Source organism: Syngnathus leptorhynchus, chromosome 12 (genome assembly GCF_054491065.1).
Source record: "Syngnathus leptorhynchus isolate UIUO chromosome 12, UIUO_Slep, whole genome shotgun sequence".
In the NCBI taxonomy this organism is placed as follows: Eukaryota; Metazoa; Chordata; class Actinopteri; order Syngnathiformes; family Syngnathidae; genus Syngnathus; species Syngnathus leptorhynchus.
The window spans coordinates 6,858,008-6,878,446 of NC_141206.1; the positions used below are offsets into that span (position 1 = coordinate 6,858,008).

Below are 20,439 nucleotides of genomic sequence, written 5' to 3' on the forward strand. Positions count from 1 at the left end.
GCGTCTTTGCACAGGCAGTAATCCTGAAAGGCCGCCGAGATCCAAAATGACTGCACTGCGGAATGTTTCAGGTGGGACGGGACTACGACAGAGAGGCCTCACCCGCTGAGGACGCCCACTCGCCCCCCTTCACGCAGCACAACGGCGTCCACAAGGCGCGCAGTGACGACGCGTCCATTTGACGCTGCCCGACTGACTGACTTAAGTTGTCACTCCCCCCCACCCCCACCCCCGCCGAGAGGGCAAGTGAAGCGCCACAATGTCCAATTTTTTGCATCTCGCAAATAGCGGTTACGTGTCGTGTTAAGCACGGGCATATGCTCCCGAAATCGGTTAACGATGAGCCTCACTTGCCCGTTTTGGCAACGTGAAAGGAAGGAAACGCCCGATGTTTCCTGCACGAGTAGCGACGTTTACAAGGAGGCTTCATTTGGTTTTTATGTTTTTGTGGCCACGCTTGCTGTGTTTAGTCCCTATTGTGTTGCGCAGCTGTGAAAGATAAACTTGTGCAGGTAGGGCGGAAAAAAAAGAGGAAGCCGACGAACCTTCAACCCCAGTTTGGGTTTTTGTCTCCCGCCATTGACAAGGAAACCTGGCGAATCAACTTCAGCTCCCCCACGTTCCATGTCAGTACCTTTCATGCACTACAGCTTACTTTGGGTGTCACACTTCAAAACAGCCTACCTATGTTATTTTAACGATGATGCCACACTGGCAATTGATGGGTCGACTTTTACTTCCTGTGTGCGTCATTACATTTCTCTCCGAATAACAACGCTGTGAAAAAAAACAGCATTGATAATCAGTGCGAAAAGGGTTTCTGATGTTAAAATGCAAATACTGCCTCCGTCCAGTCTCTGATGCGAAGCCCCCCCCCCCTTAAAAAAAAAGTGTACGAACAAGCAAGTGACGCGGAGAACATCAAGTGCCTACGCTGCCATTGTACAAATTATTGGAGACGTTTATTTGCATGGTTAGCGTCTAGCACTAGCATCGGTAACTGAATACGATATTGAGTTAAAAGTCAACAAATTGATTTTGTTCTATTTTTTTAAAAGAGAGCACTGGGATTATTGTACATTTGTCTCATGTACACAAGCTTCTGTTTGTTGTGACGTTTTAGTAAAAAAAAAAAAAAAAAATACAATTTTAAACAAGTCGTCTTTTTGTGCTTCATGCATCGCCCACTGCAGGACTGGAGGACGATTGGATTTATTCCTGGATCACGATCATGACTAATGTGCCTTTTCCATGTAGGCGAGTGTCGCGCTCCACGCTAAACTGTAGTCTACCGCGTGAGCGTTCATTCTTCACCCATCAACATCAGCTGCTGGATGACGTCCAAGCTGGTGTAACCGCTGAAGCAGCCCGCAAAGGGACGATCATGGGAGTTCGCAGCACTCTGATCGCCGTGGGATGAAGTCGGCGCTCGGAGCTCCACCACAAGCAGATTCGTTGCGATGCATTCCTCCTCCGACGTGAGCGTGTCGACGGGCTGAAGCATCTGCCGAATGGAATCGTTCGGTGGGATTAAATAGATTTGTCAGGTATCAAATTGAAGAGTTGGAAGTTTTAGTTAGAAATCCTGAGAAAATGGCCAAAGTTTGCCCTAAAGTTGTTGTTTGGAATCAAATTGGTCACCTTCATGATAATCACTTACCAGTTGTGTAGATACGTTGAATTTCTGCATAGTGATGCTCTTTTCAGGGTTGGGAATGTTGGGCCAAAAGATGAATTTAGTTCTGCTTGATGGATATCAAAAAGGTCAAGTTGACGTGTCGTTGCCTTTCCTTTCAGCAGTATGCTTGTGCTTTACCTTCTGAGGAAGTAGGACCCCAACATGGCAGTCAGTACAACGAGGGTCGAGATGATGACGAGTGCCGTGAGGTTTGACGAAACTCCGTGCCGCGTCTCCACCATCCTAGCGGCACTCCGGACCCCCTGCCCGGCCCGCGTGAACCCTGACACCTGGACCCGGTATGCCGCCCCGTTACGTAGACCCTTCAATGTGTAGTTGTGGACCAGCGGCCCCACGCTGATGTCTGCGAGAGAACATCCACTAGTTTCACAAAATGTTGTGAATTCTTGAAATGTTAAATTCAAATGATTTTTTTTTTTTTTTTACTTCTTTCTGGCTGCCGGTCCTCTGCATAGTGGATCACGTAGCCCAGCAGAAACCCACGTCGGTCCTCCGGTGAGATAGCTGACCAGCGCAGTTCCAGAGAGGCCGAGGTGACGGACACAACGCTCAAGTTGGAGGGAGCGCTAGCCGGCGCTAACAGAAAACAGGTACATATTGATTTCGCTATTTAATGCTGTGTTATTGATACTGAAATTGCTCTATTAATGCTGGTTTATCAATCCGATGTATCTGGGATACTGAAATTTTGATAGTTGACGTATAGTCGAATGTAAAACAAGACACTCACATCCTTCCAGGTAGTAGAAGCGCGATTTGGCGTAGGTGGCTTCTTGGCTGTTGTTGACTCGCTTCAGGTTACATGTTTGCTGTCGGTCACGCACGTGCAGCCAGACGTCGTAGCTAGTGTACGCTTGCAATTGCTCTGAAAGTAGAAAACTAACTTGTAAGTCATGATACTACTTTACTCTGGTAGCTACAAATACATTGAATATCATCTCAACATATAATAGTACAAACCACCTGAGATATCAACCATCGTCCAGAAATTGTTGCTTTCCTCATAGAAGGATTTATAGAACATGTTGGGCGGGTATGGTCCATAGGTGGCGCTCCACTCCAGACAGAAGCAATTGTACTTCCTGACCAAGTCGTCCTTCCACAGCACACTGAAGGACTTCTGGTTGTGGACACGCACACTCAGCTTTCCGCCATCTCCGTCATTGATACCGTTCTCGTCTTCTGTAATGATCATGAAATGGCTGACATGAGCCTAAAATGGCTGACCTCCATCCGGCGCCATTAGACTGACCATGCGGTGGCATCAGCGTGATGCTTGCAGACGGCGAGACACTGACGTTGTTGAAAGCCGAGACGTGGACGTGGAAGGCTGAGTTGGACACTAGCAACGTGATGGGTGGCCGCGTTACACTGAGGACCTCCAAGGGAGACTCCCCTGATACCTTGGCCAATGACACGTTAAAGCCATCATGTTCCTCAGCGAACTGAAACCAAAATAAAAAACAGCGTTATAAATAACTACTAAATTAGGCTATGCTACATTGTCGCTATGCTATGCTAGGCACCATGTCATGCTATGCTAGGTCTACACTAAGTTGTAACCATACCATCCACGTCAGCGAGATCATTCTTTGTCCTCCTTTGTCGGCCATCTTGTTTTCTACCACGTGGAAGTTAAGCGGCGGCCTTGTCAGCTCTGATGATGCGTGAATCAGTAATATTAATAATAGTGATACGAGACACGTGGCGTTTGTAGTCTCCATAAGATGATCACCCGGTGGCAGCATGTAGACGTGGCTCCATGGACACTGAGAGCACTTCTTGCTAATCCCGCAGGCCACCTGAACCTCAAGCACCGGCGAGCCCTTCACACCCACTAGTTGACACCCGGCTGCACCCTGGCAGCACACCTAAATCACACGGACAAAAATGTTAGCTACTGTCTTACTTCCTTCTTTTTCTAGACTGTTCCTTTCATTCAACTTATCTTCAATGCATCGCTGTTTTTCTCAAACTGGAACAAATTTGTGTAGCTAACCTTTGATAAACATCAATATATTTCCTGTGTATCGTGATAACGACACGTAAGTCGAAAGTCAAATTGCTAACGTTTTATCCACCTGTCGCCAGATTCCACGGTTGTCATGATGGTCTGTGACCTCTTTGTGACGCACGCAGACAGATGTGACCACCTCGTCATCGTCCTGACTCCACTGAGCGCTGACGTTAACGTGACTGTCCGAATGACGCCTGAAGGTGACGTGTTGAGGAGGACCGCAGCGCACTGAAAAATGGCCGACCGTGAAGAATCACAGACATGAACTGTGCAGGTGAAAGTTAGGCAAGAACTTACTCAGGCTGCTGTAATGCGCTGTGAAGACATCTTTGGAACATCTGGACCCGACATGTTCCAGAACCTCCACGGTCAAGTTCTGCTCAAACACTTCGATGTTACTCAAAGTGTCCTTGGTTTCATCATCATCATTTTTTATCTTATACACTTGGCAGAATTTGTCCTTCCTGGCAGAAGCCACAAAACGTTCAATCAAAATGTTTGCTTGTTTTTCTAAATTGTATTTTTATTTTGCCAATTTAAGAAGACTCGCTTTTGACGGACGACGAGCGTGAAGTTGGCCTCCTTCTCCTCCGCTGCCCCGCGCCGCCAATGACACGACAGGAGACCAGAAAAGTGAGTTTTTCCGTAACATTCCAAGCCTGCAATGCCACCTGGAGACATAGAACAAAACCACTCAGTCCTTCATTCCACTTCCCGACTTCCTGAGTCGTCGGTTACCTGGCAAGGCGAGGTGGCAGGGCTCATACTTCGATGGGTAATTATCAAACCTACAGGACGCTGAAACAAAACCGTGACATCATCAATAAGAGGCGCAAATATTTACTTATGTTTACTTCGGCGTGTAGACATTAAACACCAAAGCTCACCTGGTTGGATCTGTCCCAGCGAACACACCACACACGAATCCAAAAATACACCTGAGACCCACAAACCCCCCCCCAAAAAAAATGCTGAAATTAAAATATATTAAAAATGCAAAAATGGGATTCATGAAATGAAAGTGACTTACCAGTGAGAAGTAGTAAAAGATGACAATGGAGGAGATCACACACACGTCCGATCATGGTAGTCACACGAAAAGATGTCATGTAAATGTAAATTGTTAAGTCACATGGACAATCCATCATCTGTGAGCATAATAGCTGTGTGAGTGTGCAATTTGGATGGAGAAGTTGACTCGCGCAGCTCACAGGAAGTCATTCACGCCCCACTAACTTACTCAAATGATTAAAAAAAAAAATTAAGCCTCTTAGCCAACGAAATTCTCTTAGTCTCGGTTTCATCTGTCTGACGCATGCCACGTTTGTTTTTTTTTTTGGTAAATGTGTCATCCTTGATGAGGGGGGGGAAAAAGTTCAAGATTTGGTATTTAAATTGTATCAGTTAAAAAAGTCGTTTCTTTATCATGCTCACCATCTGTAAGCTTTATGTGAGGAACTAGTGGGTTTTGACATCCTTCCAAATCTGCATTACAAATCAACATGTAGTCAAGACACATTAAGCACATTAAGAAGACTTTGAAAAAAGAAATGTATGGCCCATACCACAAAATGGAAAACACTCATCAGCAAAAACAATCGGAGGGCCATATTGGATTTTAAATATAATGAAACTTCTCAATTTTAAGTGAGAGTTTACGAGTCAGAGTTCTGATTTATATTTCATGAATCACTTCACAGTGAGAACCCTCACTTCAAAATTCTATTTCTTATTTTAATCTCAGAATTCTAACTTTAATCACGGAATTCAATTCAGAATTCAATTCTGATTTTAAAGTCAGAATTCTCACTTAATCTTTCAATTCTAACTTTAAAGTGAGAGTTTACAAGTCAGGGTTCTGATTTAAATGTCAAAATAGATTTTAATCTCAGAATTCAATACTGAGAATAGTCAGGATTCTGATTTTAGAGTGAGAATCCTCACTTCAAAATTCGACCAAATTAAATCTCAGAATTCTAACTCTTATAAAGTAAGAGTGCACAAGTCAGGGATTTTAATTCACTTCATTTTAGATACTTATATATACAGCATTGATGTCAGGTTTTCGTATGAGGTCCCTGGTGGTCTAGTGGTTAGGATTCGGCGCTCTCACCGCCGCGGCCCGGGTTCGATTCCCGGTCAGGGAACTAAGTTTTTATTTTTAATGTTTTGATGTGTGAAAATGTACTTATGTAAACAGAATACAGCAATTGAAGAAAAGAAGTCCATTCAGATATCGAACAAAAACAAATTGAAACTTATTAAAAACAAGTCTCCCCGTCGGGGAATCGAACCCCGGTCTCCCGCGTGACAGGCGGGGATACTCACCACTATACTAACGAGGAGTGAAGTCAATGACCAGAATGTTCTTTTATGTAGGCAGCTATGCACCTCTTCCCACCCCAAAAACATACATAGTAAGTCAATTGAGCACTCCCAAATTACGATTGGGCTGCAACCAGTCCCGCCTAGTGCCCGATGACTGTTGGGATAGGCTCCAAGCATGCCGGCGACTCTTGTGGGGAAAAGCGGTAGAGGAACGAACGGATGGATGGATATAATTTTATGCCAGCAAAATGTAAGGAACAGAATTGTAAATTCAAACATAATTAAAAACGTACTCCCCGTCGGGGAATCGAACCCCGGTCTCCCGCGTGACAGGCGGGGATACTCACCACTATACTAACGAGGAGAAGGCGATGTCCGGACGAGAATATAGCATTTTCAATCCATATACGGTATCTCAACTGCTTTAGGTAAAGCTGTGGTAAGGGTATAGCTGTAAGTTAAGTATAGGTGGTTTCGCGTTCTAATTTCCGCTCTCGATCCCGGGTTGAGCTTGGCGCAGGTCTAACTAACTTTAATTTTACAAATATTCGTCTGGATGTCAGAAATGCATTGGTGGTTCAGTGGTAGAATTCTCGCCTGCCACGCGGGAGGCCCGGGTTCGATTCCCGGCCAATGCAACTTACTTTTCTTTAGGGTCAAGAACTTTAGGATACACATTTATATGACCCTTTCAATTTTGCTTGACAGTCACTTCTTTTTAAAGTGCAGCTCGGTTTACAAATAAAGCAACATATGTGTAGAGAATGCAGCATAGAGGTTGTTAGCTTAAGCTAAAACTTCCTATTCCGAATAAAAGTTCTAATTTAAGACGTTTAACATTAGGGGTGTAAAACTTCCTAGGTTGGCTTGACTTTAAGTTTAATATTTCAATGTTTACAGACATGTCAAGCATTGGTGGTTCAGTGGTAGAATTCTCGCCTGCCACGCGGGAGGCCCGGGTTCGATTCCCGGCCAATGCAACGCAACCTTTTAATATCTGATTCAGTAATAAGTCATTATTTTGTGCTGCTTTACAGTATTTCTGTTTTATACTCGGGAGAAACTTGATAGGTGACAAGGGAGAAGGTAAGGAAGGGAGACAAATTGTGACAGCTCTTGGAGTTTTCTATGACACAGCATTAGTGGTTCAGTGGACAAAATTGCCTGCTACGCCATAGGTCTAAGAGTTGCTGTATTTAAGTTCGACGTCAGATCCTGCAGCTTTACGTGATTTTCTTTATAAACGTTATGGTATGTTTCATGATGTATGCATTGGTGGTTCAGTGGTAGAATTCTCGCCTGCCACGCGGGAGGCCCGGGTTCGATTCCCGGCCAATGCAACTTACTTTTTTTTTTGGTCAAGAACTTTAGGATGCACATTTATATGACCCTTTCAATTTTGCTTTCCTGTGCCATTCTGCCTGCACTGGTGTCCCATCGAAGTGACCAATCAGTGTTGCCACAAATTGCACGTGCATCTTAGTGGGAAGGGAAACTGAAGCAGGAAGTGTAGTAGGGAGTGAGAAATAATTAGCTGCAGATTTATCTTTTGGCTTTGGTATCGTGGATTTGGAGCACTTTTCCGATGCTTGGTGCTCAATTTAGGAGAAATTTCATCTTTCTTTGTGCCTGAACTGGGATAAAGCTCGTTTTGAGTGGACATAATTGGTAGAATTGGTAAGTGGGGATCATTTAATTGTTTTTGTTCTCTATTCATTCGAATGGATTGACTATTTTAGCCCATTATACATTATTTAGCCCCTTAAACAACTCTTTATTATATTTATACTTAATGAAATTAATCAGTTAATCATTGTCAGATGCATACATATTTCATATTTACATTATTTTTTGAAAACAATAAAAAAAACAGTTTTTAGAACACTTTTTTACTTTTATATTTAACATTTGAATATGACACGCTATGTTGCCGAAGATATCTGGCAAATTAGTCACGCAATTCCGCCTGTGATGTTGTTTGATATCCACTAGGGGTCAGTGTTTGACCATATATTATCGACACTGACTGTTTAGGTAGTTCTATTTGGATGTCATTTTGACAAATGTTGTAAGATGTTGATGTAAATCAATCAGCATTTATTCAACCTCTTTCTAAAGTCCTAAAATCGGCCGATTAAATTGCTCAGCCGACTAAATGGGCGGGCCCCAGTAAATAGTATCTTTCAACCACCCCCACAGTCGTGTAAGCCAGAGATTGACCCCCAAGTCAGCCAAGTATTGTATTTCTGGTGTGAGCATCTTCTCACATATGCTCCTCAAGTCGGGATGGATGTCTTTCCTCAGGTTATATCCCAGAATGGACTTCCCTCCCAGGGGCTGCCAGGGCAGAAAGCGTTGGTCTCGAATGTCCGGCGCTTTCACCGCCTCTCCACCTTCCAAGCACAACGTTCTCATCTCGGCATTCCTCTGTCGTAGCTCGGCCACGTCCCGCTTCATCCTCTTTCGCCCGTACGCCTCCACCTTGTCCCACAAGGTAGCGTTGAAGTGTCGATAGAGCCTCCAGTCGGCCCCGTTCCACCCCAAAGCCCGGGCCCTGGACTCCGGGGTCAGACGAGAGACAGACGAGCTCGCCCGAGCGTTAAGTTTGAAGTACAAAATATCCTCCATGCTCCAGCACAGCGTCTCCTTCAGCAGGATCAGCGATTCGTCAAAATATTCCGCAATGAGCACCAGGTGGAACCTTCTGGACAAACCTTGAATGGCCTCCGTCACGCCAGGATGGTCAGCATCCAGGTTGTTGTCGGAGCCCAAGTCGAATAAGAGCAGGTTCTTCAGGTAGAAGGCGTTGTAGGCGTGAGCCCTGTAGTAGGTCCGAGGACTCCTGAGGAACTCTTCCAGTTTGTCGTCACCGCCTATGCTCCAGGTGAGGGGCACGGCCCTGTGGTAGTAGTGGAAGGCCGATTCCAGAAGATGAGCCGGGTCACGTAGGATGGTGACGTAGGTGGCGTCGGGTGGCAACAGCGCCGCCACCTCCACTGGGCACAAGCGCATGTGGTTGCACAATATATTGAAGCATTCGCCGGGTTGGTAGCTCTTCACTTGCCAGCGGCGGAAGGGCGACGGGTAGAAGAAGTCATTGCGGCCGTCGGGGAAGGCGAACTTGAGTTTGTGTTTTTCTCCAAAGCGGAAGAGGATGTTGAGGAGTGTGCTGCTGGCAGTTTTGTGTGTCTTCAGGAACATGATGTTCACCGAAGGAGAGCACGTGTCCGTCTGGAACCTTCGAGAAGACCGGGGAAGGTTCTTATTGAGTGGTTTGGCCATGTTGAGGGTACAGGTGTCATCTTTGGAACTTCTGGAAACCACACAGAGATTCTTTGCCTTTATTGTACCATACAAGTTGAATCCAAAGCTGCTCATTTCCACTGTGATCATTTTTTTTCTCCAACATTACCTGAAGTCTTCATGGGTTGGCAACTTCAAGCAATATAGTAGAACCAAGATGTGGATCAATAGAAGCCAAAGGATGAGCCCTTGCATTGTAGTGGTGCACTTGTTTCCGGTCAAGTGCAGCATTTTGATGTCCAATCGGAGAACCTGAAAAAAAAAAAATAGACCGAATATAAGAACGATTATAGGGAAGGAAAAAGTCGAAGGGAGCAACACGAGGAGAGTAACAGGAATGGATAAATGAGACACTGATACGGCTGAGCTCAGTGAAACGCAACCCTCATGTTTACCCTTCAAACATATTTATAGTTGCGAACGGAAAGAGTCACGTTTCACATTATATCAGGTTAAACTGTCCAAATTAGTCATCAAAGGTTGGTTTGGCTATTCCCATATGGACGTTTTGTTTTTCCATTGATAAAACCTATCATTTAATAATAGATATGCTTTTGTTTTGAAATGGGACTAATCACAGTAACCAAGACCAGTTACCTGAATATGAGCTCTGACATGGAGGTCAAAAAAATCCTGCATTGTCCTCACAATGTTTATTGATTGGCAATGGCTATAGTAACCAGAACGCGTGCATTTACCTGAATATGAGCGCTATCGGGCGTTGGGAGTGAGAAACGGGGGTCAAACAACGGGGGTCAAACAATCCTCCCTTGTCCTGTCCATTGATTGGCTGAGACAGTGACACGTACCATCTCCTCCTCATCCCATATTGTCTTTTCCAAACTTTTATTGTTGAAATCAAAAAAAGTATTTTACAATTGTACAAAATGGTGATCAACCGGCAAGTGCTGTAAAAAGGAGCGAGCACACATACAAAAAGTTAACGGGCCTATGTTGCAACATTGACTTCCTAATGGAGTTTTGATTTTGTTCCGTTCTTTGGATTTAGTCCAACAAATCTGTACAAGTCCCTGCGTCATTAATCTTGTGCGTGTGTGTTACTGACGGCAATCGAACAAAACAAGCAGTATATAACATTTAAACACTTTACAATGAAGGTACCACTTCCTATCATTTCACACTTTATCCTAGCTTGTTGCTAATTATTTTTGTGACGAACAAAGGGCCGATGAGGACAATAGTCACTTATTTATAAAAAATAAAATAAAATGGAGTCTCACAGTTCTTCTGATAAAGTTAAGTAACCCCATCAGCCCAAAATGGAGGTCTATGATGAAAATGGCGGAATGCCTGCATCAACCAGTGCTTCTGCAACTCAGTAGACAGGCTTATAAAATATTTGCCCCCCCAGCAGGCGCCTCTTGAGCTCCTTCCACAGTAGGCTGCGCTCCCGCTGTGATCCTTTCATGAAGCCGCGGTTCTCCTGAGCGCGGCGGGACAGATAAGGGATGACCTCATTCACTGGTCCGTACGGAACGTATTTGTATACCGGGAAACCCGCTTGACCTGAGGACGAAAAGTTTTGGTGAAGTCATCGTGATCTCTGAACCTGCGACCGGTGAATCCAGTCATTATTTGAAACATGGCTTCATGATTGGCTAACGTTTACACATGTTAAAGATAACCTCCTCGGCGACGTTATCTCCAACAGGCCGAGACATCCATCCATTTCTCGTCTGAAGGTGAAAGTACTTCAAAGACCACTTTGGCTTCAGTGGTCACATAACGTAGTTTATTGTTAGTATCAGTAAGGGGCCTAGCTAGACGTTAGGACATACCTAGCGGGAAGCTAATCTGGTCGCACATGCCGAGCAGCTGTCCAAAGTAGACTTTGTTCTCAGTGGGTGAAAGGCCCATCTGGTTCATCCTGCCAAAGAACATACGCTGGTTACGCAACGTCAAGACATTCCCAGAGCTGAGAAGGCGACGTACTTCTCCAAAGTGAATTTGACCGTGTCCTCGTTGTGAGTGGCGACCATGATGTTTGATTTGCGACCGTGCTCGATGTCCTCTAGCAGATACTCCAAACATCTACGACAAAACCAGACGGTTAAAAAAAAAATCTGTGGTAGTGACAGAAAGGGACTCCTTGCTCACTTGTGATACATCCCGTTGGTAGCCTCGTAGTCGGGATTGATGGGGTCCTCGTAACCGATCTCCTCTGCCCGGGCTCTTTCCTGGTACATGTAGGCCCCCCGTACCAGCTTGGCACCAAAGTACCAGCCTTCCCGCCGAGACAGCTCAACGTCCACTGTCACGTTATCGTAGGCCTCCTGGAATGGTTTTAGTTTGTCAGCACGGATACTTCAAACCTATCATACACAGTAGCGGGACATCTGACCTTCAGGTAGCATTGATACGTGTTGAAGATGATGGGCTTCTCCGTGTTGAATTTCCTTTGCATTTCCAAGGTCAGCCGACTAATGGCGGGCTGGAAGTAGGTCTGCTCGGCGTCCACCATGAGCCGCACGCCGTGCGCCATGGCGTGCTGCATAGAAAGAGGATTGAAATGTTGAAATATTCCTGATCTGAGAAGATGAGTTGATGTGTCCTCCTCACGTTGGCCAGAACATCGACTCTCTGCAGCATTCGCTTCATTTGCCGCTCTTCCTCAGCTGTGAATGTGCTCAGCAGGGGCTCAAGCTTTCCCGTCTGTCAAACAAAACAATTTCAGCTATTTTAAAAAATCTTATTTCGAACATTCCCCCTTGATTCCATCTTTGATTTACCTCAAGGTTTGGCACCATGAGAAGATTGGCGATTTTGGTTGTGTCGTCTATCAAACTGTTCCAGTCGAGCATATCAATGGTTCTGGAAATAAAAATGAATTCAAAAGGAATTAAGAACTGGGATATTCATTTTTAATTGATTTTCTTCTTACCCTGATAGTCCCAGCTTTTCTCCGGTGAACCAGTTGTCAATGTCATCCTGAGCAGCGACACCCATCTTGGTCAAGGTCTCCTAAAAATATATGTTCTCATGAAAACAAAAATATTTAAATACGCTTACGAATTAATTAGCATGAGCATTCTTCTACACGTACTTTGAGTTGTCCCGGTTCCAGTTTCTGCTCCAGAGCTGTCATTTCTGATTTCCCCTGCTGGGCTGCCAAGAACTTAAAAAACTGCTTCCATTTGACTAAAACTTCGGAAAACTGGAGCTGTCCGAAGAAAAGACACTTGTCACAAAACAAATATAAAAAAAAATATACTGTTCTTCTGGTAGCAGCTTTTTCTGCTTCTTTTTATTGTTGTACAACAATCTGCTATCATTTTATTTTGTAAGGGGGTTGATAACACGCCGTGTAAACGAACTTTAAAGTCTAATCGTAAAAACGTTGTGACATACTTCAACTCGACCGCCAAGAGATGATAAATGGATAATCATTGACTGACTTAATGAGATAAAACTAACATTAGTGAATAAGATAGTGCTAATGCTACCAACTTGGTGGCTCAGGGCCAATTATATAAACACATTTGGGTTAATATTGAGAACATTGTGTTCCACTCACAAGGAACTGTGGACGTCCCAGAGCTGTCATTTTGATGGCTGAGAATCCATCAGTAGAAGCTCCACCTGAAAGTAAAGCCGTATTCATACTGGAGTCCATGTTGTGGTTGATGGAGTCGAAATCGATTTTTGTTACTACCTGAGGCTTTGATGCAGTTGATAAACGTTTCCAGCTGGTTATCGCATTTGACCTCGTCGGCATAGAAATACGTTCGGGCGCTAATGACGCCGCCGCGTCGGTCGCTAAATTGCCGGTGGGCCCTGTACTTCTTCTCACGGTGATCAGCAGCTATGAGGAAAATATGATACATGAGTTGACCAGCTAAGGTTTCTTTTTAAAAAAAATGATCTGGTTTGACCAATATATAAGTTTGATACGAGCATGCTCGCTTCCTGTAAAATTAAAACAGAAAATGGTCCATTTTGGTTTAAAGCAGCCAACATGGACAACTATTGGGGAATTTGTTAAAGAACAAATCAGAAGCAGGTATTTTAGACTTTAAAAAAATGTAATTTTAAAAAATGTTCAGGAAAATGAACCAGGTTCAATTATTGTGGTTGCACTTCTCATTGACTTATACTAAAGTGAGATGTGTTTACTATTTTGGTAAAGACATACGATACTGCTTCATTCATGTAACCCGAACCGAACTTCTTCTCAGAATCTCGAGTGGACTCGTCATCACAAGCCTCCAAATATAACCTATAGGCTGCAGCATCACGTGTTTGCACGACACAACATACCATCGTCTGGACTCAAACTGTCCAGGAATAACCCAACAACAACTCGACACAACTCACCTGGACTTTCTTTCTCGGCCTGTGACACACACGAACTGCAAAAACAAAAACAAAAAAAGAATCATTACTGATTATGAAAATAACTATTATGATAATAGCTATCAGCATTGTCATTCTGCCAAGTTCTGTTCTGTCTCGTAGGATTCCGACTAGCCAATCGGAAGAGAGGGGCCTGTCCTGACCAGCCAATAGAACGTCATGTGAGCAAATGATTTGTTTTTGTAAACGTGTGCTTCGTGATGCAGGAAACAGAACATGCGGCATGTGATAAAAGAAAATCATGGTGTGGTTATTAACCCTAACCTTAAAATACAAGCATGTTTTTGTTGTGTTTTGGACGACTTACATCCACTAAGACCCCCCCCCCCTCCCCACTTTGCTTACATAACTGCATAACTTGCACCACATGGGCGTTTTAATGAGCACGCTTCGTTTCAACCAGCAGCACGTGACAGGGATAAATAAGGAACACATTCCACTGCGTCTAGTCAAACAAGAACTCACTCCATCTCCTTTTTCTCCGCCTCCTCCTGCGTGAGGTCCTCCTCCACGCTGTAGTCTAGCACGGCGCCCACGCCGAACGCCTGGTTCTTCTGGATCAACGGCTTGATGGCGTTGTGGTCCTCGCCCGCCACAAACTGACCGTAGAAGGTCATCTTCATCATCTTCTCAAAGAGCCACTTACCCAGCACCTTCTTGCTCAGATCCATCAACTGTAAAATATGTAAACAATGTTTACAAACATGCTGTCCATTACAAGTTAGTCACATATTGCGCAACATGTTATGCATGAGTCTGTTTCTGTTGACAATGGGTGCAACCACTGTTCCTGCTGGGATTTGAAAGAGTAGAAACACAGGCATGATCAAACAAAGGAAACTGAACAAAGCCATCCAGTTGAAAAAAAAAAACAATCATGTTCTATCTTATTGTAAAATAAAATATATAAATACATATTATATTTAGATTATTACTCATTTGAAAATGGATAATAGAAACAAAATCACTAAAATTAATAATAGTAACATTTGTTGCATTTGAATAAATTATTGTCATGATTGAATTCATGTAAGTCATCAAGTTTTTCATTTTTATTTAATCCATTAAATGGCAACAGTAAATTAAATGATTTAGTTGAGTGAAAATATTCTTATCATTACAATAATAGAATTAAATGATTATGTAGGCTACTAATAAAATCCTAAATAAAATCCTTATTTCTTAGCTAAATGGTTGATTCGTGATTAAAAAAAAATATATATATATGCGCCTTCCTAACCTCCTTGTTCTTCTCCACCAACATGTCCACCGTGCATAGCTTGAAAACCAGCAGACTCCTGAGCAGCTCCACGTTGTCTTTACTTTTGTAAGCTTCTTCTGTGTTGTTGAAGTCCACGCTGATTTTGCTTTGCGGCTTCCCGCCTTGAAAGCTCCTGCCCTGGCTGATGAGCTCCACGGGCTCAGCCTCCACCACAGCGCATCGTCCATCCACCATCTGTTGCTGGTGCTGCTCCTTCTCTTGGGTGGACGCCGCCGTGGATCTGCACCTCGTGGCCGAGAGGCAGCGCAGCTTGCCAGCCTTGTTGGCCCGGACGAGAGCGGAGACGATCTTGTTGGAACACGACATTATTTTCGTCTGTGCGGGATGGAAACGGCACGTTCTGTTCGCCTTTTACTAGGCAAGTTGCATAATGTTCTTCTCAAGATGGGGGCGGGTCCTTCATGGTCGGACATGTTATGTAATGGCAACATCCCTCCCACCCTCTTAAAAGTAACCAAAGCTTCAAATGCCGTCAAAAAGTAAAACTTTATACACACGTATACACCTCAACAAGTAGTACGTGTTTTGCTTGTACAGTAGACTACTTTAATTTTTTCCCCCTGAATAAAACCTTAGTTAACCATGCCAATTAATTTGAAGACCGGCATTTTCGAACAAAAATAACATCTGTAATTAAAATAGACGAATAAAGTCAAAATAGAAAATAAAGTTAGTGGTTCCCACAGGGGAAATCAAAACTACTAGATTGCAGCAGCATAAGATCGTAAACACGGATAAAGATTATAATTCATTTATCTATTTCACAATTACTTATATCCTGATCGTACCGGGTTAGAAAGAAATAAAGAAATGCATGGGGATACATAGGTAAATAGAAACAAAACTAATATTAAAATTTAAAGGTGTTGTGGTAACACAAAGTTACAAAATTAATAAATGGGGAATTTATGCAAAAGATTTTATCTGACGTGGCAATTTGTATTTATACTTCAAATTAAGTAATGTTAGAACTTTTGGCACTACTGGTATTTTATATCAATAATCAAACGATTAACTAAACGGTCAAATTTGTCGGTTTGATACAGCGCTCCGTTTTTTTAAAACAAAAGCTGCCCCTTACGAGGGTGGCAGCACTGCGAGAGCGTTGATGTCCATCCACCAGATATGAGCAGTAGAAGAAGAGTGGTCTCCTCTCATTTCCGCCTGGAATGAACCGTCGAAGAAGTCAGCTACGCGCTCGTGCTAGTCAAGGCTGCTAACTAGCTACTTGACACGGAAGCGGGTCAAAGCGTAAAAGGTGGGGTTCATTCTAAACGGTAAATCCTCAACATGTAAAAATGTATTTTATTGTTGCCTGAACTAACACGGTACGACTTGGTTGGTTCTTTCGTTACGCAAATAAGACGCTAGGTCGAATATAAAAAAAAAAACAGTTACACGAACAATACCGGGCCTGTACTCGCGCCTCGCCATTTGCTTTTATTGTGTTATTTTCGGACGTATTTCTTTTTTATGCGCGCATTTTGAAATGTGAGGCTACTTTATGCACAAAGCGACGCGAGTTTGAGTGTATTTGTAAGCCACGCTTCGAGCCTTGCTTAGGCCGTCGTCTTTTTGTGAACATGTCGGCCATATAGCCACGTTTGTTGAGCACCCAGTCAAACATTTACCAAGTTTCAGTTTCTTCTCGCCTTTTATTCATTTAACGTAAGGTATTGTAAATGCCAAATGTGTCACTCCTTCTGCTGTAATTTCTGACATCGCCCCACCCAAGACTCATGACCTTTTAAAGCTTTTAATGATTGTGTTCTAAGTTAATGTTACTTGTAATTAATTTTTAACTTTGGCCCATTTTGTGGTTTAACGGTTCATGTATTGATAGTTAATGCTAAAAGGTGGTGATTATTCACTCTTTACCCGAAACTGGAAAACTGGCGAGAACATTTAAATTCATTACAATAACCCATAATCAATAATAGTCTCAAGTGAAATGCTGACTTGTAATACTTTAAGGTCTGGATTCTCCCCCTTGTCCTGATCTCTTCATCCAATCACACAAAGCCTTATTTTCATTTTTTTTATTTTATGATTTGTGACTAGAATAAGGAATTGGAGGACTGGACTAGCATTAGGATAGCAACTACTGCTACAAAGTTAATAAGTGAACTTAAAGTCAACAGGTGCCCTCCATTCCTTCTGTGTCAGCAGCAGTGCATCTTTTTCCTTCACCATGTCCGAGGGCCGGATCTATGTCGGGAATCTTCCTATGGACGTCCAGGAGAGGGACATCGAGGATCTCTTCTACAAATATGGAAAAATCCGTGAGATTGAATTAAAGAACAACCGAGGCACTATCCCATTTGCCTTTATCCGATTTGAAGACCCACGGTGAGTTTTGGGGATAGAACCAGCTTCATCCTCATTGGGTTTCCTTTTTTTTTTTTTTTGTGCTAGCACCTCAAGTGACTCCCAACAGGAAGTGGATCCTCAACAGTCAGCAACCGGCCCACCTAGGTAAAGAGTTCTGTGCTCTCTTCTCTTAGGGATGCAGATGATGCGGTCTATGGAAGGAATGGATATGGATACGGAGACTCCAAACTGCGTGTGGAGTATCCTCGATCCTCTAGTAAATTTAATCCAATGGGAGGTGGAGGTGGTGGTGGTGATAGAGGAGGAGGAGGAGGAGGAGGACCCAGAGGAAGATTTGGACCCCCAACACGGAGGTCTGAATTCCGTGTTGTAGTGACCGGTAGGTGGACATCTACAGTTTTAGCCCATTACTAGTAGCCCATGGATGTCAAATGGACCTCTAGGAAGTGGACTTGCAGAGTCTCAGGTGTCTCTTGCCCTACCATGGCGGACAACAGCAAACGGGACTTGCGGTTAGAAGTCAGCAATTGCAGGAACTCGTGTCTAATGGCGGACCGACTGACTAAGGGACGAGTAAGATGCAAGGCAAGAATTGTTGGCAGTGTGTTCCCCCTTGGCCTTCAATGGCTTACGGGAGGATAGCAATCAAACATTCGGACGTCAAAAGTCGTAGTCAGGCGGAAGGTCAAAAAGGGACATCCAAGGTCACTGGCAGATATTTCTCTTTCATTCAAGGCGGCATACAGGGACTAAGAGGAAATTGGATTTACAGTCACTGTCAAGTATTCTTTTATGGCGGACCGCAGGACAAAAGGACTGGTAGAAAAGTGGACGTTCAGAGACGGATGGTTCTTGCTCCCATGGCGGACTTCAGTGTGAAGGGACTTAGAAAAACCCTTAAATCATAAACGCATCCTTCTTGCTTGCTCTTTCATGGCGGACTGGAGGAGGAAAGGACTTTGAGGAATGTGGACATATAGCGATTTGTCACCCTACTCAGACGCAGATTTCCTTGGTCCTTAATGGCAGACTGGAGGACAAAGGTTCGATAGATTTCACAAGTCATAGTCACGATTGCTTAAGATGGACTGAAGGATGAGCCCGGTATAAAGGAGGACATGCAGAGTTATCAGCAGAAGCCAGATAGGTCTCCCTTACATATGAAGGAAGGGACAGGTGGATGGATGTCCAGGGTTGTAGTCAGATAATTCTTTCTTGGCGGACTGGAGGACAAGGGCACGAGTAGAAGATGTCATAAATCATAAGCAGACTGTCGTGTTAATGGTGGGCCGAAGAGACTACTGGGAATCTATGGTGGATCTTTTTCTTTCATTCATAAGAATAGTGACCCATAGATGCAAGGCCTATATTTTGCGTGGGTATATGGCTCTTTTGATAGAGAGGACATCAAAAGAAGCTGGACGTCATGAATCATAAGTAGATCCTAAAAAATGCGGACAAAAAGACAAAGGGCCCACTAAAAACACGAGCGCACAAAGTCTTAGGAAATGGTTTTCTTCCCTGATGGCGGATTGCAACTCAAGTAGAAAAGTGGATTGCAGTCATTGACGTTTCTCAAGGCGGGCTGCAGAATGAAGGGACTTGTTGGAAGTCCTAAATTTTAGGCAGACAATCACTCTCACGGCAGCCCAAAGGACAGGGACTAGTAGACGAATGCTCAAATTGAAGGAAGTTGTGTGGCAGACCGGAAGGTCAAGGTGGCTTAAATGGAGTTCACGTTGGCCAGAGTTACTGAAATCTGCATAATCACCATACCAGTGACTGGTAGGTCTTAACTTTATCCTTATCAATCTTAGCTTTTAACCCATTGTAGTTTAGGTCTTTTACCGTTGTCCCCAAATGTCAAAGTTCAGTCCTGTTGATAATTTGATAGTTTCAAGGGTTAGTCAGCATTCTTGTAGGGCCTCACTTGAGTAGACAAATACCCCCCAAATGCGGTTGAGTAGGAAGTTCTTATTTGAGACCTTTTTAGTTTCATAATCAGTGTTTGCCATCTCAGGATTACCACCAAGTGGAAGTTGGCAGGATCTGAAAGATCACATGCGCGAGGCAGGCGACGTCTGCTTTGCCGACGTACAGCGGGACGGTGAGGGCGTGGTGGAATTCCTCCGCCGAGAGGATATGGATTATGCGTTACGCCGACTGGATCGCACAGAGTTCCGTTCTCACCAAGTGAGTGGAAGACCCCGTGATACGCCACCCCCTCCGGCCTCAGCCACTGGAGCACACATTCACTGTTGTCCTCGTTTGCAGGGTGAGACCGCTTACATCCGCGTCTACGAGGATAGGGGTACCCCTAACTGGGGTCGCTCGCGGTCCCGCTCCAGATCCAGAGGCCGCTTTTCCCCGCCCTACCGAGGATCGCCGCCGCCACGCTACCAGTCCCCTCCGCGCATGTCACGCCATAGTCCACCTAGGAGATCCTCCAACCACAGCCCACCGCCTCGTCACTACCGCTAAAGGCCCAGGATTCATTGAGGAAGTCAAGGAGAATTCTCTTTTGATTTTGTTTTTTACCGCCGCCGCCGCCGCAAGACTCGTTGTTTCTTGCTGCATACATTCCATGGCTACTCCCTTTGTATTTCTTTGTTTAGTTTTAGAACTCTCACGTCTTGTCTCGAAGTGGAATTTTGATCCATTTGATGCGCATAGTAAATGTTTAAATCAGTTCTCGCAATGTTGAAGCATCAGTTTTGCAGCTTTACCTTATCAAATTGTTTTCATGAAGAATCTGATGTCAAAATTCTGATTTAGTACAAATTGGTCAAAGTTTTCAATTTTTGACTGCATGCCGTATTGTTTTTTTATGTGTCTGACTGAAGTAGGTGAAGTTATCATTTTGTGTGAATCTTTTCTCTTCAAATAAAATCTTAATTTAGCTTACTGTGACTGTCATTAAATCAAAACCTAATTTTACTTTGTCGACGTCATGTGACTGGACCTTTGGCAAATTTGTCCAGGAAACGTTGAATTCCTCATGTGCAGTACCTGAGCAAAATATTCTCCTTTCATTGAAAGCCATAGTTAGTTACCATTCAACCAACAAAACAAGACACACAAAATGCAAAATAGAATATTTTAATT

The 20,439-nt window shown here is 43.8% G+C and overlaps 5 protein-coding genes and 6 non-coding genes across 22 annotated transcripts in view; 6 read left to right on the top strand and 5 right to left on the bottom strand.

Moving 5' to 3' along the window:
- Positions 1-5,309, top strand: part of srek1 (splicing regulatory glutamine/lysine-rich protein 1) — a 10,791-nt gene extending 5,482 nt beyond the window's left edge. For 4 of the 8 annotated variants that reach the window (XM_085925397.1, XM_085925392.1, XM_085925398.1 and 1 more), the window contains exons 11-13: positions 72-1,977; positions 2,155-2,289; positions 3,791-5,309. In XM_085925397.1, coding sequence (XP_085781523.1) covers positions 72-182 — 111 coding nt within the window. In that variant the 3' untranslated portion in view covers positions 183-1,977; positions 2,155-2,289; positions 3,791-5,309. Of the gene's footprint in view, positions 1-71; positions 1,978-2,154; positions 2,290-2,745; positions 3,257-3,496; positions 3,592-3,790 lie in introns of those variants that run through there. The other 4 variants (XM_085925394.1, XM_085925396.1, XM_085925393.1 and 1 more) reach the window with 4 other exon arrangements.
- On the bottom strand, positions 1,213-4,801 carry LOC147048121 (protein sidekick-2). Its single transcript, XM_085926940.1, is given in 14 exon segments — positions 1,213-1,305; positions 1,307-1,504; positions 1,661-1,745; positions 1,817-2,042; positions 2,126-2,275; positions 2,430-2,564; positions 2,663-2,881; positions 2,952-3,144; positions 3,268-3,356; positions 3,435-3,570; positions 3,781-3,944; positions 4,014-4,180; positions 4,604-4,613; positions 4,792-4,801. Coding segments are annotated over 14 exon segments (1,875 nt in total).
- A 482-nt stretch (positions 5,310-5,791) lies between the features above and the next one.
- Positions 5,792-5,863, top strand: trnae-cuc (transfer RNA glutamic acid (anticodon CUC)). Its single transcript has one exon. It is a non-coding gene; the product is annotated as a tRNA-Glu (tRNA).
- Positions 5,864-5,989: 126 nt separating this feature from the next.
- Positions 5,990-6,061, bottom strand: trnad-guc (transfer RNA aspartic acid (anticodon GUC)). The gene has a single exon. It is a non-coding gene; the product is annotated as a tRNA-Asp (tRNA).
- A 275-nt stretch (positions 6,062-6,336) lies between these two features.
- trnad-guc (transfer RNA aspartic acid (anticodon GUC)) lies at positions 6,337-6,408 on the bottom strand. The gene has a single exon. It is a non-coding gene; the product is annotated as a tRNA-Asp (tRNA).
- Positions 6,409-6,611: 203 nt separating this feature from the next.
- trnag-gcc (transfer RNA glycine (anticodon GCC)) lies at positions 6,612-6,682 on the top strand. The gene has a single exon. It is a non-coding gene; the product is annotated as a tRNA-Gly (tRNA).
- A 271-nt stretch (positions 6,683-6,953) lies between these two features.
- On the top strand, positions 6,954-7,024 carry trnag-gcc (transfer RNA glycine (anticodon GCC)). Its single transcript has one exon. It is a non-coding gene; the product is annotated as a tRNA-Gly (tRNA).
- A 289-nt stretch (positions 7,025-7,313) lies between these two features.
- On the top strand, positions 7,314-7,384 carry trnag-gcc (transfer RNA glycine (anticodon GCC)). Its single transcript has one exon. It is a non-coding gene; the product is annotated as a tRNA-Gly (tRNA).
- A 447-nt stretch (positions 7,385-7,831) lies between these two features.
- On the bottom strand, positions 7,832-9,676 carry gal3st1b (galactose-3-O-sulfotransferase 1b). Its single transcript, XM_085926444.1, has 2 exons — positions 9,457-9,676; positions 7,832-9,357 (listed from the first exon to the last, which is right to left on the bottom strand). The coding sequence occupies exons 1-2, from the start codon at positions 9,576-9,578 to the stop codon at positions 8,196-8,198; spliced, it is 1,284 nt and encodes a 427-aa protein (XP_085782570.1). The 5' UTR covers positions 9,579-9,676; the 3' UTR covers positions 7,832-8,195.
- A 500-nt stretch (positions 9,677-10,176) lies between these two features.
- On the bottom strand, positions 10,177-15,408 carry prodha (proline dehydrogenase (oxidase) 1a). Its single transcript, XM_085925539.1, has 14 exons — positions 14,962-15,408; positions 14,187-14,395; positions 13,683-13,717; positions 13,021-13,170; positions 12,883-12,947; positions 12,412-12,528; positions 12,250-12,329; positions 12,098-12,179; positions 11,928-12,020; positions 11,710-11,856; positions 11,466-11,641; positions 11,301-11,399; positions 11,147-11,235; positions 10,177-10,874 (listed from the first exon to the last, which is right to left on the bottom strand). The coding sequence occupies exons 1-14, from the start codon at positions 15,307-15,309 to the stop codon at positions 10,684-10,686; spliced, it is 1,881 nt and encodes a 626-aa protein (XP_085781665.1). The 5' UTR covers positions 15,310-15,408; the 3' UTR covers positions 10,177-10,683.
- Positions 15,409-16,020: 612 nt separating this feature from the next.
- Positions 16,021-20,234, top strand: srsf9 (serine and arginine rich splicing factor 9). Of its 5 annotated transcripts, XM_085925545.1 has the most exons (5): positions 16,074-16,280; positions 17,173-17,352; positions 17,508-17,713; positions 19,355-19,527; positions 19,609-20,234. In XM_085925545.1, the coding sequence occupies exons 2-5, from the start codon at positions 17,195-17,197 to the stop codon at positions 19,813-19,815; spliced, it is 744 nt and encodes a 247-aa protein (XP_085781671.1). In that variant the 5' UTR covers positions 16,074-16,280; positions 17,173-17,194; the 3' UTR covers positions 19,816-20,234. The 5 variants fall into 5 exon arrangements, with proteins under 5 accessions (XP_085781670.1, XP_085781669.1, XP_085781668.1 ...); XM_085925544.1 differs by having other exon boundaries at positions 16,021-16,261; positions 17,170-17,352; positions 19,355-20,234; XM_085925543.1 differs by having other exon boundaries at positions 16,022-16,280; positions 17,170-17,352; positions 19,355-20,234.
- Positions 20,235-20,439: the final 205 nt, after the last annotated feature.

Coding starts and splice junctions, on each gene's coding strand:
- gal3st1b (XM_085926444.1), bottom strand. CDS start 9,578: ATGCTGCACTTGACCGGAAACAAGTGCACCACTACAATGCAAGGGCTC. Junction 9,358..9,456: donor CCAACCCATGAAGACTTCAG/GTAATGTTGGAG, acceptor TGTGGTTTCCAG/AAGTTCCAAAGATGACACCT.
- srsf9 (XM_085925544.1), top strand. CDS start 17,195: ATGTCCGAGGGCCGGATCTATGTCGGGAATCTTCCTATGGACGTCCAG. Junction 17,353..17,507: donor ATCCGATTTGAAGACCCACG/GTGAGTTTTGGG, acceptor CTCTTCTCTTAG/GGATGCAGATGATGCGGTCT. Junction 17,714..19,354: donor ATTCCGTGTTGTAGTGACCG/GTAGGTGGACAT, acceptor TTGCCATCTCAG/GATTACCACCAAGTGGAAGT.
- prodha (XM_085925539.1), bottom strand. CDS start 15,309: ATGTCGTGTTCCAACAAGATCGTCTCCGCTCTCGTCCGGGCCAACAAG. Junction 14,396..14,961: donor TGGTGGAGAAGAACAAGGAG/GTTAGGAAGGCG, acceptor CATATTTTACAG/TTGATGGATCTGAGCAAGAA. Junction 12,529..12,882: donor TGGGACGTCCACAGTTCCTT/GTGAGTGGAACA, acceptor TTCTTCGGACAG/CTCCAGTTTTCCGAAGTTTT.